At 46.6% G+C, this 23626-nt stretch overlaps 1 protein-coding gene across 1 annotated transcript in view; it reads right to left on the bottom strand.

Annotated features, from left to right (window-relative positions):
• IGF1R (insulin like growth factor 1 receptor) overlaps positions 1–23626 on the bottom strand; it is a 352725-nt gene that overhangs the window by 278238 nt on the left and 50861 nt on the right. The window contains exon 3 of the mRNA XM_010593853.3: positions 10894–11439. Coding sequence (XP_010592155.1) covers positions 10894–11439 — 546 coding nt within the window. The remainder of the gene's footprint in view (positions 1–10893; positions 11440–23626) is intronic.

Raw genomic sequence — 23626 nt, 5'->3', positions numbered from 1 at the left:
GAGGGGATGGGGGCAGTAGGAGGAGGGGCAGGAGAGCCAGTGACGGTAGAAGACGACACCTTGCTGCCTAGACTGAGCCTGCGTCCTGCGTGTGGAACTGCAAAGAGGGAGTCCCAGACACACCCTCCTGCACCTCAGCTCCTCCAACTCTCAAGTAACAGAAAGCCTGTGGTACATTTTCCGCAACTTTGCTTAAAACCTGTTTTAAAGCTTGTCTGACACAGCTTGTATTCCAAAGCTTCTAAAAGTATCAACGTATTACGAAATAATCCAATCATTTCAAATTCACTGAGGAAGAGAACAAAAGTATATCCCCTGCATCCTATCTGAAGGAGCCCTGGTAGCACAGTGGTTAAGCACTCAGCTGGTAACCAAAAGGTCGGTGGTTCAAACCCACCAGCTGCTCCGTGGGAGAAAGATGTGGCAATCTGCTTTCATAAAGATTACAGCCTTGGAAACCCTATGGGGCAGTTCTACCCTGTCCTACAGGGTCGCTATGAGTCACGATCGACTCAGCAGCAGCAGATTTTTTAAAGTACATCTTATCTGAGTAGTCTAAGAACCTAATAATATCACCTACTAGGCAAAGCATAAATGGCCATTTCGAGGTCCAGAAATCACAATGGAAAACATCACGCCAGGCACCGCCCCAGGGACAAAGCGAGAACTAGGGACTGGACTCATTCCCATCTGTCTCCACATAACCACTAATACCTTTTGAAAAAAAATCCCAGCTCAAACAGGAGCGCTGCTCAGGAAGTGTTTCTAATAATACCAATTGCCTCTTTTGTATCATAGGCTATTTGCTTCCCAATCTTCTTTTTTTTTCCTCCCCTTTTTACTACTGAGCCTGACTCCCTGGTCTCGGCAGCTGCTAAAAACCATCCCAGCACTTTGCATTTATCTGGAAATCCAGAACGGCCGTCTCAGTCCATAGATGTGCTGCCAAGGGCAGATGTATGTATGGGTGTCATGGCTGGGCCCCTCCTCCCCGCCCTCGAACACAGACAGCACAATGGCCCCGGGAGCCTCAGACCACAGCCATGGACCTGCCTGCATGGGCTCCAGCCACTACAACCTCACAAATGTATCCAAGCTATTACGATTTTCAAAACCCAACTCGAGGCAGCTCCGCCTTGGGTCCATCTGCACAGTTTTTCTAAACTAGGCTGCAAGTACCAAGCCACTCAGAAACCCCAAACACACTGCCTCTGCTCCCAGCCCACGTGGATTCCGTGAAAAACGGCACAAAGAAAACAGAGAGGACAGGGTTGTTGTTTGTGACCAAGACAAAGAAACAAAAAGCAACTTCTGTTCAATAATGAGATTAAACAGAAGCCTGGCTTCCGGGAGAAGGCCTGGCATTCCTACACAACATTCTCCCACCCACCTGATCCCCTGGAACGGAAGGAAGGTGGAAGGGAGGACAGAGAGTGTGTGTTCCCTGCAATGGGGGTGAGGGGGGGAAATGAAACAAAACAGGAGAGGAGGCTGGGTGGGGGGTGAAGTAGAATACACACACACACACACACACACACAAAATACACACTTAAGGATATATACATACACATACAAAGATACAAATAACACATATACAGACATAAACAGAGACACACACACAAATAATACACAACAGATGCAAACACACACATGCACACACACACACAGAGCACTAGTATTTTCCAAAAGACAGAAGAAGTAGGGTGCATGTTTCGACCTGGGGTAGATGGTTTGCTACCTTTACTAAGTAGGACCTGCAGTTTTCACAAATAAAAATATTGTTATCTTCACCAAAAATTCTGCCTACTGTGTAACCGCTTCAATGCTGTCCACACACACACACAAAAAAAAACCTGTAAAAAGATAATGCTTAATGTCAGTATCAAATAAGAATCTGTTTATAGCTCTTAAATTCTTTCAAATACTAAGCTCGCAAGCCAAATAAATTTCTAGTTTGATAACCAAATAAATAGAGTTTGCATGTAACTACAGAGGCCCCACCAGCACCCGGATACAGACTTACGTACCTTACTGAATGTTCTTTAAAGATATGGCTTATCTAGAGACACAATAATGTGAACAATTTGGACTAAATAAGAAAGAACCACTCCTAAACTATATCCTGCTATTTATGATAACTGAATTTTTGCAATTTAGAAAAAGCAATAGAGAAAGACCATTTAAGATATGGAAGTAAACATACATAGTCAATCCAGCCTAACATTGAGAATTTTAGATGGTTTCTGAGTGTAGGGAAACCCTGGTGGCATAGTGGTTAAGTGCTACAGCTGCCAACCAAAGGGTCAGCAGTTCAAATCTGCCAGGTGCTCCCTGGAAATTCTATGGGGCAGTTCTCCTCTGTCATATAGGGTCGCCACAAGCCGGAATCGACTCTACAGCACTGGGTTTGGTTTTTGGTTTTTTGGTTCTGAGCATAAGTCTTAGATAGCTTTGTTTAATTTTAAAAAAAAGCAGCGGCTGCTGCCATTACCAAGAACCTACCACATGCTGGGCAACCTATCCGGTACTATCTCTGACCCCCTCTACCATCGACAGGGCACACCATCCCTGTTTCCAAGATGGAAGACGAAACCTGAAAGAGGCTGAACTGCCCAACAAGAAGCCTGTCAGGCTCACAAGGAAACTGCAACTCCAAAGCAGGGCTTCTAACCTCTGCTGAGAATTTGCATTTCTAATAAGCTTCCCAGGCAATGCTAATACCACTGGTTAGGACTAATTCTGAGAACCAGTAATAGAGGAGTGGTTCTCAAAATTCATTATACGTAAGACTCTTAGTTATTATACGTAAGATTCTGATTCGGTGTATCTGGGATGGAAATGCAAATTCTCAGCAGGGGCTCGAACCAGAAAGAACTGGTCACTGACACTTCGCCGTGAGCTACTTTCCCAAAGACAGCGAGGCTGAGCCATTTGGAACAGGAAGAAGCCTCCGCTCTTGCTCTCGTGTCCAGCTCAAAGTCACGTGTGAGCCGCAGATACAGACCAGAACCTGGAATGGTCTCGATTTAGGATTTCCATCTGGAGTTCTTCTTCCACACAAAGTATCTCTAAAATTCTTATACACAAGTTATGCAAGGTGGTCTCTATGCCATTTCACAGGTTACGAAAATTTTAAAGGATAGATATACCTTGTTTGAGTATAATAAATCAAAAGAAAGAGAGAGACCAACCCACATGGACACAAACAGACGAGCAAAAAACATCAAACCGTCCAAACACAGGTCCATCAGAGCTATGCAGGGGTTGCAGAGATGATTTTGGTAAATCCCTGATTTTCTGAGCTTGAGGAAGTATCAGAAGTCATCCCACACAAGCCTTCTAGTTCAGAGAAAGGGAATTGAGGCACAGAGCAAAAAAGTGGTTTGACAACGCCCTTGGGAAAGGCAGAGCTGAACCCAGCTGCCCAAGCCCCCAGACCAGGCCTGTCATCCCCACACACCCCCCTCATGCCTTTAGATTAGGATGGTGATCATGGCACCATGGGAGCTGGTTTGTAGGCAAACTTCCTCAAGGAAGGTGGTTTCCCAGGCTCCAGGAGCTTCTAACAGTTGTCAGCATACCTCAGCCTTTACTGTTCTGTCGAGTATCCTGTGTGTCCCTTGCCTGCCCACCCACCTCCTTGGAATGCCTTGCTCTACCTGTCACTCGCTTCCTCAAAGTCAGGGGAGCACTGCACCCTAGGATGGTGATCCGAGGCACTGTCTTTTATATCCCTGATTCTCACCATATGCCTTTAGAAGGAGGTGTGCGTCCAACTCCACCACTAGCCAAACTTAACGTTTGAACCACCCTATAAATTCGAGTTGAGCAACACAATCCAAGAAAAGATTAGCCAGAGGTCCACACACTCTGTGTCATGCCTTCCTCTTGTAGACAATGTCACACATGATAAAAGCACAACAGAAATGCAGGGCTCTGAACCGGTTCAAACCCTGGCTGAGAAGTTGACATTTCCATCCCAGATACACTGAACCTGAAACTACATTTTAACAAGATCCCCAGGTGATTCTTAAAAAAAAAGAAAGAAACATTGCCACTGAGTGGATTCCCACTCATAGCAACCCTATAGGACAGAGGAGAACTGCCCCATCGGGTTTCCAAGGACGGGCTGGTAGATTTGAACTTCAGACCTTTTGGTTAGCAGCTGAGCTTTTCACCACTGCACCACCAGGGCTCCTTATGTCTAATAAATTTTGAGAACCACTGCTCTACTAGTGGTTCTCAGAATTGGTCCCTAACCAGCAGTATTAGCATCGCCTGGGAACTTGCTAGAAATGCAAATTCTCAGCAGGGTTTATAACCAGACCAAACCTGAAGTCCTGCAGAAACATGAATGCACCAAAGAAAGAGACTTTTAGGAATAGCAAGAAACCAGAATGATCTTACAAATAGGCTTAACTGGTACTACAAATATTTTCCAAATATCTAGAATTATAAAATTCACCCTAGGAGGGTCATTCTGAAATCTATGTCGTCTCTAAGATGACATCCCTATTTAAAATTTTTAAAAAAGCTTCTGAAGGGGGATCAGAAGAGTGACATCTCAATTAAATGACAATGAGACAAGAACAAAATCATTCAGGAAGGAGATACAGGCAGCTAAGCAACAGGGCAATAGGGCTGGCTAAGGGACGTCCCAAAGGAACATGCACGCCAACTGCTTCACCATCTTGGTAACATCGGTCAGCAATCGGGAGGACAGAATGTCATCTCCGTGCCTGACTATAAAAGGCAGAGAAAGGAGGCTGGGGGCACGTGAGCCCTTCTAAATAAAGATCACCCCCACACTGGGAGCAGCTGACCAGAGCAGGGGCCTTCCAGGGGAGGAAGGCCAGCTCCTCCCGAGAGCTCTGGGACCCACCTTCAAAAGCGCTCTTCTCCTGTGGGCACACCCATATCAGAACCACATCTGGCAGTCTGGAGGGCCAGGTGCGCAGGAGGAGCCTGGCTGCAGACCACACAGCATTTAACAGAAAGAAAGAAACGTCCCGGGTCCTCACAGGCATCTTCCGTTTTTTTTTTTTTTTTTTCTTTAAAAAGGTGTTAACATGAAACAAGGCACATCGAGCCAGTGGGGGTTCAGGGCAGTGAATGTGCCCCACAAACCAGCAGTTGGTGTACAAATGCTCAACAAGTCCCCGAGAGCTTCCTGGGTGGTGCATAATGTTTGCACTCTACTAGTAACCTAAAGGTTGCCCGCTGGAACCCACCCAGCACACTGTGGAAGCAAGGCCTGGAGATCTGTTTCCATAAAGATTACAGCCAAGAAAACCCTGTGGGGCAAATCTACTCTGTAACACGTGGGGTCACTATAACTTGAAATCAACTCGACAGCCACAGAATTTTTTGATTAACAAGTCACCCACCTTGACCTGGAGGGCTGGACGTACCAACCTATAGGAAACTGAGACGGAAATAATCCCACCCCACACACCCGTACTGCCCTCAAGAGCGCTTCTGATAAACAAGAAAACAAGAACCTGAAGGTTAAAAAAAAAAAAAGTAGGATTTTCTTTTTTCCACCACCTGCCTTCAATCTAAGTCTGTGGTCCCATCAGTCAGATAGCAGTAAAATGTTTTCCTTTTGTCAATAAAGGGAGCCATTTACTGCCTTCTCACCCGAAGGCTCCCATCTGCTATTTTCCTGGTTTCTCATTCTGAAGGCAATATGAAATGCAACAAACCCCGGGACCACTGTTCTCAGTCAATGCCCTTTTAATCGACATAAAACTGCACCCACCAGCAAAGTCCGCTTCCAACATAGCCAGGCTGGTCACAGTCATGGGTTTCCTGGCAAAGACCTGGCCTTCTCACACACAATCAGTGATGTGCACAGACCACGAACTGTTCGTCCTGATAGCTTAAAAAGTACTCAGAGACTAAGTTTAGCAGTACGGTTGGGGGTTGCTTTTTTTTTGGGGGGGTGTCTATACCTGAAATTGAGTCCTGGAGAACCCTATGGCAAACATACACCGTGTACCGCCAAAGCAAATACCCTGGGAAGTAAGAAACCCACAGGTGCTTCAGAGGACGGCCTCCTCTCTGTCCCCTTCCTGGCACAGTGGGCCTCCAACAAACAGCTCCACACCAGCTATGAACAGCTGCACAGGCCACGCTTCAACTTTTGGGATAACATTCATACTTCTCCATAATCTTTGGCCTTGAGTCGTTTCGACAATAGCAGGAGAGGAAACAGCTACCATCCATGGGTGACCGCCTCTGCCAATTAAGCGCTGGAGATGGCTTTGGTGACAATGCTCATCAGAAGCAATGACCGTGAAAATGACAGGGGAAACATCCGTATTTCATAATCCCAGGCTCTTCTGGCTCGCCAAGAACTGCTACACAGTGCTCTCTGCTCCAGGTGGGGGTGGGGGATGTGGGGAGGGATGTATCTTCCTGACACTAAATCCCTCACGAAAGAGGTGCTACGCTTACCCCCCAGTGCGACAGCTATGCTCTCCAGGAGATAGAGGGTACACCCAGAATTTACAATGTATTTCAAAAAGCACCTCCCACCAGGGGCTGCAAGGAGACACAAAGTCCTTGGGGTGGGGACAGTAGAGGAAGCACTGCTGGAGTCCAGCCTGGAAGGGTAAGGCGAGTGCAATGAGTGGCAGCCAACGAGTCAGTGAAGAGTGCCCCGGCAGGCTGGGACAGCGCAGGAGGAGGCCAGGTGCATGGGTGTGGAGTCCAGGAGCAAAGGTCTCATGGGGTAGGGTGGAAGGAGACCAAGGAGCTTCATGGTGTACCAAGGTGCTCACCTATAGGGCCCTATTGCAGAACCTCAGGTAGGTGAGCATGCTGGTCAGCAGTCCTTGGGAGGTATAAATGGTTTCCATGCTCAGCTACTAACCAAAAGGTTGGAGGTTGGAGTCCACGCAGAGGCACCTTGGAAGAAAGGCCTGGCAATCTATGTCTAAAAATGGGCCCTTGGAAACCCTTTGGAGCACAGTTCTACTCTGACACACATGGGGTCGCCATGAATTGGAGACAACTTGACAGCATCTGGGTACTGGTTGGCTATTGGTCAGAGTGCTGGGAAGATCACTGAGGCCAAGGTAGAAAAGCAGGGCAGGCAGGGCTCAGCAGGGTGGCTGGGGAGGAGGCAGTGCCACTACCTGAGTGGGCAGTGGGGACAGGCAAGGACGACAGAGCTGAGAGACGGCAGAAACATTTAGGATGGAAGGACTCAGTGTCCACTTGAAGAAAGAACAGTTCAAATGCCACCCAAGTTCCTGACATGGGAACTAAGGAAACAAAAGTGCTACCGACCCAGAGAGGGACTGCAGGGAAACAACAGGTTAGCAGCGAAGAGACAGGGAAGACCACCACAGATGAAAACCCAAGGGTGGTGTGGCTACGCACAGAGGTCTGGCTGGAAAGGCTATATGGAAGCTGGATGCAGGTGGGACAACATGTGGTTAAGAGGTTCTAGGGCACAAGGAAAGTGAGAAGAGAAACTAGGCTGGAGCTCTGAACTACATGCTATTAAAGACTGGTCAGGAGAAAAGGAGCAAGAAAAGCCGAAGAGGAGAGATCAGGAGGTGAGGTGGAACCATCGACCCTGTCAACGTCAGAAGGGCACCAAACAGCTAAGCTCGTGCGGGACGGAAAAGCTGCGCGCAACTTTTTAAAGGTCAATTCTGTTTTATGAATAATTCAACCCTGAATAAAATCTCTCCTCAAATTGTAAGAATGAACTAAGGAATATGGAACTGTGCAGAGAACCCATGAAGCAGTAATTTCCTTAATGCGGCTGTCTGTGAAGCTACCTGCCACTGCAAAGTCACATTAAATAAAAGAGGGGGTTTAAAATGACAGTGTCAGGTAAGAACTGTGTATCGGTACTACATAGCTGAGTGTTTCTCCAATATGTCAAAGACTGCACACGAACCCTTGATTTGAGTATCTTTGTAGACATTCTTCCACCTTCCATAGCCGGTCTGAAGAATGTCTGCGCAAGATTCTTCTGTACGTAACCTTTGAAATGGCTACCTCGATGCTTACGTGGAACTCAAGGTAGACATTCTGACTGGATTCTGTGCCCTTCACCTGGCACCGACGTGTAAGAATATCACAGCACTGCAGTGGTCAGCCAGGAAAACGAACTCATGGCCTCAGGATGAAAAATCTAACGTAGCGCTCTTCAACAGAAGAATGCAAGTTACATTTGTAATTTAAAATTTTCCAGTAACCATATTAAAAAAATTTTTTAAGTGAAAATTAATCTAATATATCCAAAATATTATCATTTCAACATGCCATCAATATTTTAAAAAAAAAGTTAATGAGATAATGCATTTTTTTGTTCACACTTAGCCTTTGAAATCCAGGGTGTCTATTAACACTTATAGCAGGTCTCAGTTTGGTCAGGCCACATTGCAATACTTCACAGCCATATGTGGCTGGTGGCCACCACGCTGGACAGCACAAGTTTAAAGGGATGTCTGCAAAGGGCAAGAGTCCAGGTTCAACTAGAAAACTGCTAAGAAACCTGCCCGGGCCTAAGTTTTCAGGACCAGGTGAAGGGAAGACAATTTCTCTGTACGCTGTTACCAGTTACAGTACGTACTGTATCGTGACACCATAAAAAACATCATCAGGACTGAGACCACTGGCCAAGGAGAAGACTGCAGAGCGCAGTCTTGGGAAAGCGAGCAGCCAGCCCAGGGGCTTGTCAGCACCAGCCACACCAGCACTGGAGCCCAATTTCTAAGCCACGTTACTTTTTCGTGGTTCTTTTCCTCTTGCCCCTTCGAATCTTCCAACAACCCTATGAGGAAGACAGTATCTATCCCATTTTGCAGATGCAAAAACTGAGGGTCAGGCAACTTAAATTACGTGCTCATTTCCAATCCTGGGTACCAGACTTGGACCCAGAACTCACTCAGGCCTCATCCCTCCTTTGGGCTTCTTCAACAAGTCCGAAAACAGCCAAAAATTCCAGTGTGACCAAATTAAGTGTCTACTGAATCAAGTGCCCACTAAAGATTTTCTAATTAAAAAAAAAAACAACCTGTTGCCGTCGAGTCAATTCCAACTCAGAACGACCCTGTAGGACAGTGTAAAACTGCCCCAAAGGGTCTCCAAGGAGTGGCTGGTGGATTTGAACTGCCAACCTCTCAAGCACTGTGCCACCAGGGCTTTCTAAATAGCACTCTGTTTTTTGTACAGAGCTTATAAGCTTTCCAAACACTTCCATGCACACATTGGATCACACTAAGGGAGAATATGAGGCCGTCCTCGGAACACTTCAAGATGCCCAACTATGGCACAGAGGGGCTGACTCGGCCCCAGTCGCCCAGCCCTCTGATCACTGCATCCAACACCTTTCCACTGCACCATCCTGCCTCCCTTGATGGCTGAGGTTTTTTCTTTTAAAGTAAAAAATATATATGTATTTTCAAGACTACTTTAAAGATGCATTTAGTTGTTTTCTCAAACCAGTGAGTGACCTTTAAGCAATCATAAACACGACTCTGGTACAGTACCTTCTGCCGCCTCTAGCCAAGAGCGGTTTTAGGAAACAGCCTGATTGAGTTCTCGGCTCAACAAGGCGCTGGTTGCAGCCAGTGGGACCCCCTTCCCTTATCAGATGTTCACGTATGTACGGATTGAACAGTAGCACAGAGGGTAGAAAGACATGCGGGGTTAAAGCAAGCACCCCTTTCCTGCTTCAGCACTGGCTGGGGGAATTAGAACAATGCTGCCTGTGGGGCCTGGCTTTCCATCTGTTTACCTTACACACTTCACGGGGCAGGCAAGCCTACCAATTTGGGATTTCTTGGCTCCTCAAGACTGGCTAGAGCACACGGGCTTCTTGGCCTTGTAACTGGGCCAACGTTAAATAATACCTATTTATAGCTACCATACTGACTTCCAATCGGGGGGGAACCTTCCTGGCCAAGACTCCTAAACATGGCTGAAAGCAATAAGGCCAAGGCCCCGAGTCACATTTTAATACCATAGAACTTGGCTCTGAAGATGTTGATTCCATTAAGGCAATTTCAGTTATACCGAAGGGAAAAATAGGCATATTCCCATATAATTCAGGAGAAGCTTCAGCATACCACCACCTTCCCCAAGAGCGGTGAGCATCCTTCAACCTTCTTTCATATAAATGATGTTACATGATTTTTACAACTCCTTCTTAAAGAGGTATAATGTAAGGAAACAGAGCCTGGGAGTCTAAAATGCACCCTGCTAAGCAGCTACCTGGAAGCTCAGCCAGAACAAGGTGCTAGGATGCCTGGAGGCTGGTTCAGACTCTCCCACCTGGCAGGTGCTCTAGAATAAACCAGAATGCCTGAGTGTCCTAACGTCGCCATTAAACGCCAAGGGCGGGGCCGAGGCCACCACTTTCACAGGACATGAATTAGCTGTCGACTTTTCCTTTTTTCAAACACACCCCGAGTACACTCATGCTGAGGAAGTCTGGCAGTACCAAAACAATACCCTGTCATGCAAAGGATGAAAGAATTGCTACCTAACCAGGCCCCGGCTGCCAAGGCTGACGGACTTCCAAGAACAACAGGCCACCTTTCTCATCAGGAATTCAAAGCTGAAGGTCCACAAGTTTCTTGCCCAGCAGCGCAGTGAACTACTATAACATATGACTTTAATGTTTTGAAAGCAGCCATGTGGCCTTCGGCCATGCCACCACCTGGCATTCCATGAGTTCCCAAGTGCAAAAGAAAGCCAAGGCACCCACTGGGAACAGCCGCTCCACGGCCGGGGTGCCAGGTCCTCAATGCAATACAACCACACCCCACCCAGGGAGCACAGGCATGCAGAAGAGGAGGAGGGCAAGGGAGAGCAGACAGGAAGGAAGAGGAGCGGAAGGAAAGCCACAGTCAGCAGGATTCTTACTTTTCTGGCAGCGGTTGGTGGTCCAGCAGCGGTAGTTGTACTCATTGTTAATGGTGGTCTTCTCACACAATGGCTTCTCCTCCATCGTTCCCGGACACAGGTCCCCACACTCCTTCGGGGGTTTGTTGCCCACGATGTAGTTATTGGACACAGCATCCAGGATCAGGGACCAGTCCACAGTGGAGAGGTAGCAGAGGTCAGCATTCTTTTCAATCCTGATGGCCCCCCGAGTAATGTTCCTCAGGTTGTAAAGCCCAATATCCTTGAGGTTGGTCATCTCGAAGATGACCAGGGCATAGTTGTAGAAGAGCTTCCAGCCGCGGATGACCGTGAGGTTCGGGAAGAGGTCGCCGAGACTCTCGAGGCCGGCCACGCGGAAGAGCAGCAAGTACTCAGTGATGACGGTGAGCTTGGGGAAGCGGTAGCTGCGGTAGTCCTCCGCCTTGGAGATGAGCAGGATGTGCAGGTAGCCCTCGATCACCGTGCAGTTCTCCAGGCGCCTCAGCTGCTGGTAGTCATTGCGGATGTCGATGCCTGGCCCGCAGACTGAGGGAGAGAAGAGGACAAGGTGAGACATGTCTCAGTTAAAAGGAAATCATTGTTACAAGGATTTTCAAACCCACAACATGGCCAATTTTTAAGAAACCTATATATTATTATTATTCCACCACCCATCTCTCTGTCGCATTGTGGTCGCTTGTACATTGCTGTGGTGCTGGAAGCTCTGCCACCAGTATTTCAACTACCAGCGTGGTCACCCATGGTGGACAGGTGTCAGCAGAGCTTCCAAACTAAATGAGACTAGGAAGAAAGGCCTGGTGATGTACTTTCTAAAATTAGCCAATGAAAATCCTATGGAGCACAACAGACTATTGCCTGAAACACTGCTGGAAGATGAAGGCACTCAAAATACACAGTGGCTGCAGCCATGGACTTGAGCATCCCAACCGTCATGGTGCAGGACTGGTGTCCCTGGACAAAACTCTGCAGTCTACTTAAGTAGCCATCAACCAATTGCTACAATCATCCTGAAGGACATCAAGCAATCGCGTCTACACTGGAGACCAGTCACTGGGACCAGAAAAGTGGGGACACAAAGGAACACGTCCCATGTTTTCTGCTACCCTTTGACATGGACCAGGTGGCCTTGGGTTCTCCCCAACTCTGCATAAAGGTTAAATCAACAGTAAGATAGAAAAGCTAATTAGACAGCAAAGATTTTTTTTTTTAATGTGATTTATATGAATCAAAAAAACCAAACCTGTCACCATTAGGTTGATACTGACTCACAGCAACCATATAGGACACAGAGGAACTGCCCCACAGGGTTTCCAAGGACTGCCTGGTAGATTCGAACTGTTGACCTTTATGGTTAGCCGTCCTAGCTCTTAACCACTATGCCACCAGGGTTTCCATATGAATCAAAGAGGTATACAATTCTAATTTTAATAAAGTTTTATTAAACAAGGAAGCCATGCTTCCTGTAGAAACATTAGGCAATAGATACCAAAAACATAGTAAGAACAAGCAATAATCTCGACATCCAAATATAATCACTGTTAACACTGCCTACACCCATTATTCTTTCTCTGTAGATATTTTAATGTAAATGAAATCAGACAATAGTATGTTTTCAAACTTATTTCCTTCACTTAGTATGAACAGTTTACTGGGTCAATAAATGTTCTATATAATCCTTAGAAAAAGCTGATAATAATTTTAGGGCCTAAATATGTACCCCAAGTTCTTTTCTTTTTTTAAACCAATCCCCTATTTTTGGACATTTAGGTTATCCCAAGGTTTTCACACTGCAAATTTACTTCAATGATCATTCTCAGCAGATACGAAAGACGATTTTTATAGTATTATTCCCTAAAAATGGAACTGCTGGGCCAATGCCTTTGCAGATTTTAAAGTTTTTCATAAAACTGGTGTATTTGGTTTTATTTTTTAAATTCCAGACACATAAAACCCTTTGTTACTGTCACTTCTTAGGATATAATAATCTCCAGACTCACTATTAAAGCTTCCCAGACAGTTAGGTCTTCTGATTGATGTAGTTCATTAATTGGTTAAGCACCCAATATGTATGGCACAATGAGGGATGCAAAGAAGCAGGGCCCACACTCTAAGGAACCTGACAATGAGGGCCAGGAGAGATGACCCATTGTAAACAGCTGGCAGGTGAGGCAGGAGGTGTGTAGCGATGTGCACACACCAGGGTCCACTAGTAGGTAGACTAGCAAGTCCCCTCTAGATGTGTAACTGAATTAGGCAAGACAGACAAGAGTTTCGTGCAGGGTCAAGGTCCTTTCTGTTACAGCGCTGCGGGGAGCTTTGTACATGAGCTGGCTCTTAAAAGATGGACGATATTTAAAACTGGGTAGAATGTTCCACAGGCCAGAGACAAGGCAGAAAAAAATACACCCAAGGAAGAGCAAATCTGATGGTTCAGGGACATAGAGAAGAACAGAGGAAAGGAGTCTGCTAGAGGCCAAATCACAGAGGATCACGTGTGCCCAGATCAGGAAGGAGGCCCACTGAAGGCTCTCGAGTGGGAGAGAAGCCCAGGCTGGTCCTTCAGGGGATTAATCCAGGGGCCAAAGGGCAGGGCAGGATCAAAGCAGAGTAGATGAGAGAAAGGAGAAGCATCCAGCTGGGGGTTAAAGCAATGGATGGGAGTGAAGCAGTGGTGGGGGCGAGTGACAGCAGATGGTGCTAGGGCTGAGGAGTGGGCAAAGCCTGAGAACCTAGAAAGTGAAACTTCGTTTGGTCCAATGCCTCATTTGCTGATGAGAAATGAAGCCCCTGAGATAGAGCATGGGAGAAACCAGCACTCTCGGGACATCCACGTGCCAGACAGAGGCTGTGCCAGAAGCACTGATGCGTCATTTTGTTTAGCCTCATGAGATGCTCTCAACAATAAGCTAGGTAACATAACTGCCATTTTGAAGGTGAGGACATAGATTTGGAGAAGTCAAAGCATTCATATAATATCATGTACGACAGACAGCAGTCCTTTCATAGCAAAACTCCACATAAGGTCTGTCAGAAGTCCCAGCTCTCAGAGTCCTTACTTCCTGATATCTCCAACCCACTCTGAGTGAGCCTCTGGCCCTACCATGACACTGAATAACTCTTAGCTGAATCCCCAATGACACTCTCAAAGCCAGTGACATCTGCCTGCCCTTGTCTTACTTGACCCTTCCAGTTATTTGACATCTCCTCCTTCTCTACGCTTCCACACGTGCACTGACCACATCTCCTCTGCTACCCAAACTCCAACGTTGGTGACTATCCTCAGCCTTCTCCTCATTCTCCATGACCTCACCCAGACTTGTGGCTTCCTGTGCCACCCGTACACCGGATGGTTCTCAAATACACGTCACCGGCCCAGATCCTCTGAGCTTTGGCATTGTACATCCATCTGCCTCTTGTACTTAAGTGTCTAATAACTCGTCTCCTTCCCCAAAACTTCTTCCTCTAGAGCTTCCATATCTTGGTAAACGGTACCCCCATTCTCTGAATTACTCATGCCAACTCATGCCAACAATTTAAGAGTCATTCTTGATCCTTCTCTCTTTCACACCACACACATTCAATCCAGCAACAAGTCCTCTTGGCTCTGGCCTCCAAGTCTTTTGAAATCTTTGTTGATCTTCACATAATCATGCCCCTACTTCTTCATCCCATTCACTTCCTTCCCAGTGCACATATACCCTTCTCAAGACCTAGCTCTGCCTTCCTTCCTGCTCTGACTGCTTCCAACACAATTTCAGCACCATGAGGACAGAGAATTATTTTCATTTACTTCACTACTATACATACCCCCTACCACTTGTCTGTCAGCTTGCTCTACTGTGGTGGCTTGCATGTTGCTGTGAAGCTATGACCCCGATATTTCAAATACCAGCAGGGTCACCTATGGTAGGCAGGTTTCAGTAGAGCTTCCAGACTGAAAGAGACTAGAAGGAAAGGCCTGGTGATCTACTTCCAGAAATTAGCCAATGAAAGCCTTATGGATCACAACAGAACAATGTCCTACTCTCCTGCTTTGGACATGTCATCAGGAGGGATCAATCGCTGGAGGAAGACATCATGTTTGGTGAAGTAGGGGGCCAGCGAGGACAAAGGAGACCCTTGGAGAGATGGATTGGCACAACAGCCACAGTGATGGACTCAAACATGCTGGCAATCCTGAGGATGACCAGGACCAGGCAACATTTTGTTCTAATGTGCATGGGTCACCATGAGTTGGAGCCAATTCCACGGCAGGCAGGTGGCTATCTATCTATCTATCAACCTACCTACCTACCTCTCTCCCCAGTGCCTAAAACAGTCCTTGGTGCATGTCAGACCCACCAGCCACACATGCTGAATGAGTGAATTTCATGTCTGTCTGTCCCCACTACTCCAACTCTCATCTATGATCTGAGCCACTGTCATCTCCAGCCTGGACTACAACAGCAGCCTAACCATGATGAAGCCTCTGAGTCCATCCCTGACCCAGGAGCCAGAGTGATCTTTGTAAAGCATAAATCAGATCTTATCATTCCCTGGGGGAAGGGGGCATTGGTGACCCAGTGCCTTCCTAGGACACTCAAAATAAAACCCAATCTCCTTGCCCAGGCTACAAGGCTCTATAGGAGCCCATCCCTGCCTACATCTACTTCATCTCCCAGCACCTTCTCCTTGCTCAGCACACTCTGGACACTAACCTCCGACATACCTACTCCTTCCTCTCATACCCTCTGCCTGGGATACTCCCCCTTCACATGGCTGCCTCCTTATCATCCAGGTCTCAGTTCAAATTCCACCTCCTCAGAGACACTTTGCCCAGATACCCTAGAGTCAGCAGTCCCCCTACTGGTCCCCCAAGTTCCCTTCCTCTCCCTCTCCCCCTCTCTGTCTCTCATTTCTCTATTTCATCTTTTTCTTAGCACTTGTTGTATCTGAAAAGTGTCAGTACCTGAAAGGATGCACTTAGCCTCGTGGCTACTGTCTGTGATCTCCCACCGAGGCTCATGCCCTGGGAGCAGTGGCCCTGTACACTACTTTCTGTTCCATCTCCTGGGCACAAAGCAACTCCCTCAAACACCTGCAGCCTGACTGTGGGCCAAGGTGAGCCCAGGACCTTGGTTTCCCCTCTTGAGTTAAGTTCACCTAAAGAGGAATGGAGGGACCAAGGTCTCAATCAGGTATGTGCTACGGGAGCATTCTCCAAATCATGTCCTCACCCCACTTCAGGTCAATGACTCACATGACAAGTCTTTTTTTTTGAGGGGGGGGAGTACTTTTCTTTTTTCCTCTGCCCAGCCTAAGAATTCTTACTCCTCCAATGGCATTAGAAATGAAGTATATTCACCTGCCCAAGTTTGTATACAGCTGCAGTAGAATGGGCTCCACCATTGCATTCTGCTTGGGTTAGCCACTGACTATTTGCTATCATTTCCAACATACCACATACATTCAGCACCCAATAAATGAGCACGGAGACTCATAATCAAAGTTTGTCTAAACGTTTACATCTCAATCAAAATGCAGACACTAAGGAAGAATCTGCTTTCCTGTGGGGTCCCGTCCAAGGCCTGCATACAGCCCGCTGCACAGCCGGGACAGCCACTCCTTGGGATGAAACAGCAGCCTCCACACTTGACACTTTTCCCCATTTATAGAAAAAAAAAAAAGTCAGAAGAACTACCCACTTACTCCTGAAGGCAAGCCCCAGCCACCAAGTGTGAGGCAGAGCCCAGCAGCCAGCCATTCGGGAGTCTGGGAGTGAGACAGTTGGTCTCTGGAGTGTTTAGTGATAGAAACAGAAAAAGGAAAACCAAGCTGGACAGTGAACGCTACACGATGTTCAAAGCACACAAGCCGCACACAGGAAAGCGAAAACGCAGCAGCCTCCACGTGTGCCGTGAAATAACCAGGGAACGAAGGGAGCTGGCTTGGACAGGGCACTAGAAGGGAGACGTGCCCTGCTATTCCTCACTGATGATTAGGAGGAAACTGCAAAACACCATTTCTTCCTCTTAAAAGCAACCAATTTCAGCATGATCCAAAAAACCCAAAACCTTTCAGGAAGGCCTTAGAATGTGAAATCCCAGGCTGGCCTGTAAAGAAGTTTATGGAAATGAAGGAAAGTAGAAGGACGGGGCGGGTCAGTAGGGTTGGGGCCTCTGCAATGGTTCCCACCATGTGCCACGGTAAGCCAGAGAACAGCAGCACAAAACCAAAACGAGTGGACAGCCGCCAACACAGGGAACACCAGGAAGAATGGGAGGAGGGAGAGGGAAGGCCTGGTACCCAAGCCAGGCCACCATGGAGGCTGGCGAGGGCCTGTGGAGGACTCCCTCCCGAAAGATACTATTTTCCATACAGTGCTTCAGTTGAAAGGAACACTGTTCTCCAAAAACTTCTCAGTATTTAAAGAGATCAAAAGGCAGAATTTCTCCTCCAAGAATTTAAGTGAATGGCAAAAACAAACTACATATATTTGGAAAACAAACCCCTAAGAACTGCTAATATGAGAAAAACTAATGACAGCATTTGGCTGAGAAAACGACCAAAAGGCTGTGTGTCTAAGTATTCCGAAGGGATATAAAGAAATGCAATTAAATGTTTTTCATATGCTCTGCCTTAAATACAACCTTTGTTGTTGCTGTTGTTAGCCGCCGTTGAGTTGCCGCCACTCGTGGTGATCTTATGAGTAACAGAACGAAACACCGCCTGTCCTGTGCCACCCTCACAATCTTTGGTATGCTTGAGCCCACTGTTACAGCCACTGTGTCAGTCCAGCTTATGGAGGGTTTCCCTCCTTTTTGTTGACCCTCTGCTTTACCAGATATGATGTCCTTTTCTAATAGCTGTTCTTCCCTGATTATATAACTCTGAAAAAAGAAAAAGCAGGATGAGTCGGGTCCATGTTCCAGCAGCACCATTTACCAGCTCCTGCCCTTAAACTCCTGCCTGAAAGGTTGGCGGTTCAAAACCACTGGCAGCTTCATGGTAGAAAGATGTGGCAGTCTGCTTCCATAGAGATTCACAGCCTCGGAAACCCTATGGGGTCACTATGGATCAGAATCAATTCAATGGCAGTGTTTTCTTTTTGTTTGGTTTTTTGCCCTTAACAGAGCACATCCTGTCTCAGCCTCATCGTCCTCACCTGTGAAATGGGCTGCCCCATAGAACTCCACCCTTGAGAAGCTGTCATAGGATCAAACAAATGCTTTTCTACTCCTGTTGAAAGTAATAAAGCTCTAGGCAAGGTTGCTACATAAATGAAATATTAATGAAAATACCTACCCACTTGCTCCCCCAAACCAATTACTAATATGCAAAAATGGGGGAAAAAGTAGCACAAACACTGATTACTCTCCTGTCACCACTTCCATTAAAGAGTATGAGACACAGTCATCTACATAATTAAAATTTCTTCAAACCTGATAGATTTTTATTAAAAAACACAGGACAGTCTTAGCTTATAGTTGGAATAAAAGGGGCTAAACACATGATTAGCATTAGGCTACTGCTGGGCTGTAAACACACAGCCAAGGTGAAACACATCTGTGAACTTGTCATCATCCCCAGTTCACATAGCAAAATCCAGTGTAACAAAGATCCTTGGGCTTTACAGAATGAGCCCACTGTGTCTCAGCCAGTGTCCACCATAAGAGTTCTTCACTTCTCTTAAAATGGATTCTTTGAAACCAATAACTTCATACTCAAAAACTTTCTTTAGTCCCTACCACTTGCTGATTTTCTGTGAAAGTTAAGGTCAACGTGAGTAAAGAGGTTAGGAGAGGGTTAATATTTAGCTGAACTCCGCACAATGGAGAGAGAACCACTGCCTCTCCAGCAAGTGGCAAAGTCAATGAAATACAAGCTTTCGTAGATCTCTGGACAGGGCTCTGGGGATGCAATGAGGAACCCATGACTGCCTAGCTCTGGAAGGTCCAGAAGGCTTTCCAAAAGAGGGGACCCCCAATGGCAGTCTGAGGATGAGCGGCAATGACCAGGGGTGCTGCAGGCAGGAGGAGGCACCCACGCCTGGGAGGCAGCTGGAGGTGAGAGACAGACTGGCTGCAGTTCAGGGGAACCCCAGGGGTGCAGCCTGTGTGGCAGGGAGAGAAGAGCAATAGCGGGACAGCTGCCTGAAAGCAGACTGAGACAAGTGCTCAGAAGTTCAACTTTATTTTGTTAGCACTAGGACAGTGTTCAAAACTTGCACACACATTGGAATCACCTGGAGGGCCCAGTAAAACAGAGGGCTGGGGCCCAAGAGTTTGTTTTCTAAGTTCCCAGGTGCTGGTCTGGACACCATGCTGTGAGAACCACTGTACTAGAAAATAACCCTTAACACCCCGTCACTTGGCACTACCATCCCTGCCCACCCACCGATACTTGCAGCGTGGTGCAGTTAAAGCCTGTGCATCTATATTGCTTAATTTGATCTTCATTCTCCCAGAAAACCCCCAAGCAACCCATTAAAAACCATACATGAAACAGCACAGGCTAAAAAACACGGGGTGGAGACCAAGTCCTCCCATGGCTGGTGAATTTGCACCCCTTTCCCCTTGTCCTCCGTCCTCCACACACAAGAAGAGACAGGTGTGGGTTTCCTTTGGTCCTCTACCCTAAGCAGGTTACTGCAACTAACCAGAAAGCCAGAGATCAGGATGAAAAAAAAGGCAGTGTTATGATAACAAACACTACAGATTCTGGAGAGTTCGTTATAGTAGGGTTTTCTGTGTAAGTGTAAACAGACACAATTTATGTTAAATCTTTTATCTTCATGTGTCAAAGAGGATGTGTTTACATTGTATATGTGCATTTATATTTCACCCAGACAGCAGTCTGGGCCACTTGACATAGTCAATAAAAAAGGACAACTGTGATAATGGAAGGATTCCCTTACGCACATGACTCTGAGACTAAACCAAAAACCAAACCCGTTGCTGTCAAGTCGATTCCAACTCATTGCAGTCCTATAGGACAGGGCAGAACTGTCCCATAGGGTTTCCAAGGAGCGCCTGGTGAATTCGAACTGTCAGCCTTTTGGTTAGCAGCCATAGCTCTTAACTACTACGCCACCAGGTTTTCCCACTTCGAGACTAGAGATTAAAAATTAAGTATAACTTTCCACTTTGCAAATGGTTCTTCACTGTCCTACAAAAGAGGTCGGTCTCTATTTTACACATAAAAATCATCTAAAACTCCATATATGCTCCACAAAACTCCATAAAACGTAATCCTGAAGACCAGAAACATACAGCTGAGCACTACAACACAGGGAAGACTTGACAAAGACGGTGAGGTGTTTACACCCTGCCATGCCAATTAAATGGAAACTTTGCCAGGAATTAACGCAAACACTGCAGGGAACCAAGCCCCTCCGTCCCCTCCACTTAACACACCTCTAGCCAAACAGCGTGGGTCAGAACAAAGCTTTATCCACTTTAGCAGAACAGCATCAACTGTGTTCACGGATCTTCATAAAAACTTCACCCACTCTGACAGTGTCTCCAAATTCCTTTCTGATCTGCAAATATCCAGAAGTCCAGCACTCTCTCTGCTGTTGTTAGCTGCCGTCACCATTCACCCCCGACTCATGGCGACTCCACACGCAATGGAACTGGACTGTTGTGATTCACAGGGTTTTCACTGGCTGATCTGCAGAAGTAGATTACCAGGCTTTTCTTCCTAGCTCAGCACATGCTGAACACTTTGCTGAAACCTGTTCAGCATCATAACAACACTCAAGCCCCCACGGACAGATGGTAGTACCCGCGCATAAAGTGCACTGGCCAGGAATTGAACCCAGTTCTCCCACATGAAAGGTGAGAATTCTAGCACTGAACTACCACTGCCCTGTGATTTTTTTTTTTTTTTTTAAGCTCTTGAAGAGCATCTAATCACTTCAAATTATTTGCATTTAGACAGATAGTTGACTGCTGATGAAGCAGCATACAGGACTGTATTCCCTGGGTTCCACACCAATCCAACCACACACTCAGATTGCTGGAACCCTCTAGAAGCCTATGTCATGCACAAGACCTTCGCCTCAGTGGAAGGGACCCCAGGGGTGGTCACTGCATGTCACTCAAGTACCTCATCCCCACTCCAGAGGCCCAATGGACGCACAGCAGCCAGCCCTCTGAACCTCAAGACGTGGAATTTCTTGCAGCAGAGGACGATGCTGTGGGCCAGGCACTGAGGGGGAGCACAGGGAGAGCCAGGAAGGGCCAGAATGGCACCAGGCAGCCCGCAAGGTCCGTATGGCTGCAGCCTGACAAGCAAATGGGATCCATTCTGCCCTTCTCCTCCTGTCTCATGATGTTTTTGTTGTTGTTGTTGTTTAATTTTTACTGTGCTTTAAATGAAAGTTTACAAATCAGGTCAGCCTCATACAAAAATTTATACACCCCTTGGTATATACTCCTAGTTGCTCTCCCCCTGATGAGACAGCACACTCCTTCCCTCCACTCTCTATTTTCATGTCCATTCAGCCAGCTTCTGACCCCCTCTGCCCTCTCATCTCCCCCCCAGACATGAGATGCCAACATAGTCTCACGTGTCTACTTAACCCAAGAATCACACTCATCAACAAACAGTATCATTTTCTATCCCATAGTCCACTCCAGTCCCTGTCTGGCCAGTTGCCTTTGGGACAGTTTCCTGTCTTGGGCTAATGGAAGGTCTGGGGACCATGACCTCCACAGTCCTTCTAGTCTCATTAAGTCTGGTCCTTTTACAACAATTTGGGGTCTGCATCTCACTGCTCTCCTGTTCCATCAGGGGATCTCTGTTGTGTTCCCTGTCAGGGCAGTCATTAGTTGTAGCCAGGCACCACCTAGTTCTTCTGGTCTCAGGCCGATGTAGTCTCTGGTTTATGTAGTCCTTTCTGTCCCTTGGAAACCCTGGTGGTGTAGTGGTTAAGTGCTACGGCTACGAACCAAAGAGTCAGCAGTTCAAATCCACCAGGCACTCCTTGGAAACTCTATGGGGCAGTTCTACTCTGTCCTATAGGGTCGCTATGAGTCGGAATTGAATCGACGGCACTGGATTTGGTTTGGTTTTTAGTTTCTGTCTCTTGGGCTCATAATTACCTTGTGTCTTTGGGTTCTTCATTCTCTTTTACTCCAGGTGGGCTGAGACCATTAATGCATCTTAGATAGCTGTTTGCCAGCAATTAAGACCCCAGAAGCCACTCTCCAAGGTGGGAAGAGGAATTTTTTTTAATATGATTTTTATCGTGCTTTAAGTCAAAGTTTACAAATCAAAGTCAGTCTCTCACACAAAAACCCATATACACCTTGCCACACACTCCCAGTTACTCTCCCCCTAATGAGACAGCACGCTGTCTCCCTCCACTCTCCCTTTTCATGTCCATTTCGCCAGCTTCTAACCCCATCTACCCACTCATCTCCCCTCCAGGCAGGAGATGCCAACATAGTCTCAAGTGTCCACCTGATCTGAGCAGCTCACTCCTCACCAGCATCCCTCTCCAACCCATTGTCTAGTCCAATCCATGTCTGAACAGCTGGCTTCGGGAACGGCTCCTGTCCTGGGCAAACAGAAGGTCTGGGGGCCATGACCACTGCGGCCCTTCTGGTCTCAGTCACACCATTAAGTCTGGTCTTTTTAAGAGAATTTGTGTTCTGCATCCCACTGCTCTCCTGCTCCCTCAGAGGTTCTCTGTTGTGTTCCCTGTCAGGGCAGTCATTGGTTGCACCTGGGCACCATCTACTTCTTCTGGTCTCAGGATGATGTAGTCTCTGGTTCATGTAGCCCCTTCTGTCTCTTGGGCTTGTAATCGCCTTGTGTCCTTGGTGTTCTTCATTCTCCTTTGATCCACGTGGGTTGAGACCAATTAATGCATCTTAGATGGCTGCTTGCTAGCGTTTAAGACCCCAGATGTTACTCTTCAAAGTGGGATGCAGAATGTTTTAATAGATTTTATTTATGCCAATTGACTTAGATGTCACCTGAAACCATGGTCCCCAGACCCCTGCCCCTGCCACACTGGCCTTCGAAGCATTCAGTTTATTCAGGAAACTTCTTTGCTTTTGGTTTAGTCCAATTGTGCTGACCTCCCCTGTATTTACTGTCTTTCCCTTCACCTAAAGTGGTTCTTATCTACTATCTAATTAGTGAATGCCCCGCTCCCACCCTCCCTCCCTACCCCCTTGCGTAACCAATAAAGAATATTTTCTACTCAGTTTAAACTATTTCTCATGTTCCTATAATAGTGGTCTTATAAAATATTTGTCCTTTTGCAACTAATTTCACTCAGCATAATGCCTTCCAGGTTCCTTCATGTTATGAAATGTTTCACAGATTCCTCACTGTTCTTTATCAATGTGTAGTATTCAATTGTGTGAATATACCATAATTTATTTATCCATTCATCTGTTAATGGGCACCTTGGTTCCTTCCATCTTTTGCTATTGTAAACAGTGCTGCAATAAACATGGGTGTGCATATATCTGTTCCTGTAAAGGCTCTTATTTCTCTAGGACATATTCCGAGGAGTGGGATTGCTGGATCTTTTTTTTTTTTTTTTATGGTAGTTCTATTTCTAGCTTTTTAAGGAAGCGCCAAATCTATTTGCAAAGTGGTTCTACCATTTTACATTCCCACCAGCAGTGTATAAGTGTTCCAATCTCTCCACAGCCTGTCCAACATTTATTTTGTGTTTTTTGGATTAATGCCAGCCTTGTTGGAGTGAGAT

This window comes from Loxodonta africana, chromosome 13, assembly GCF_030014295.1.
Source record: "Loxodonta africana isolate mLoxAfr1 chromosome 13, mLoxAfr1.hap2, whole genome shotgun sequence".
Classification (NCBI taxonomy): Eukaryota; Metazoa; Chordata; class Mammalia; order Proboscidea; family Elephantidae; genus Loxodonta; species Loxodonta africana.
This window is presented reverse-complemented; position numbering and strand designations above follow the sequence as displayed.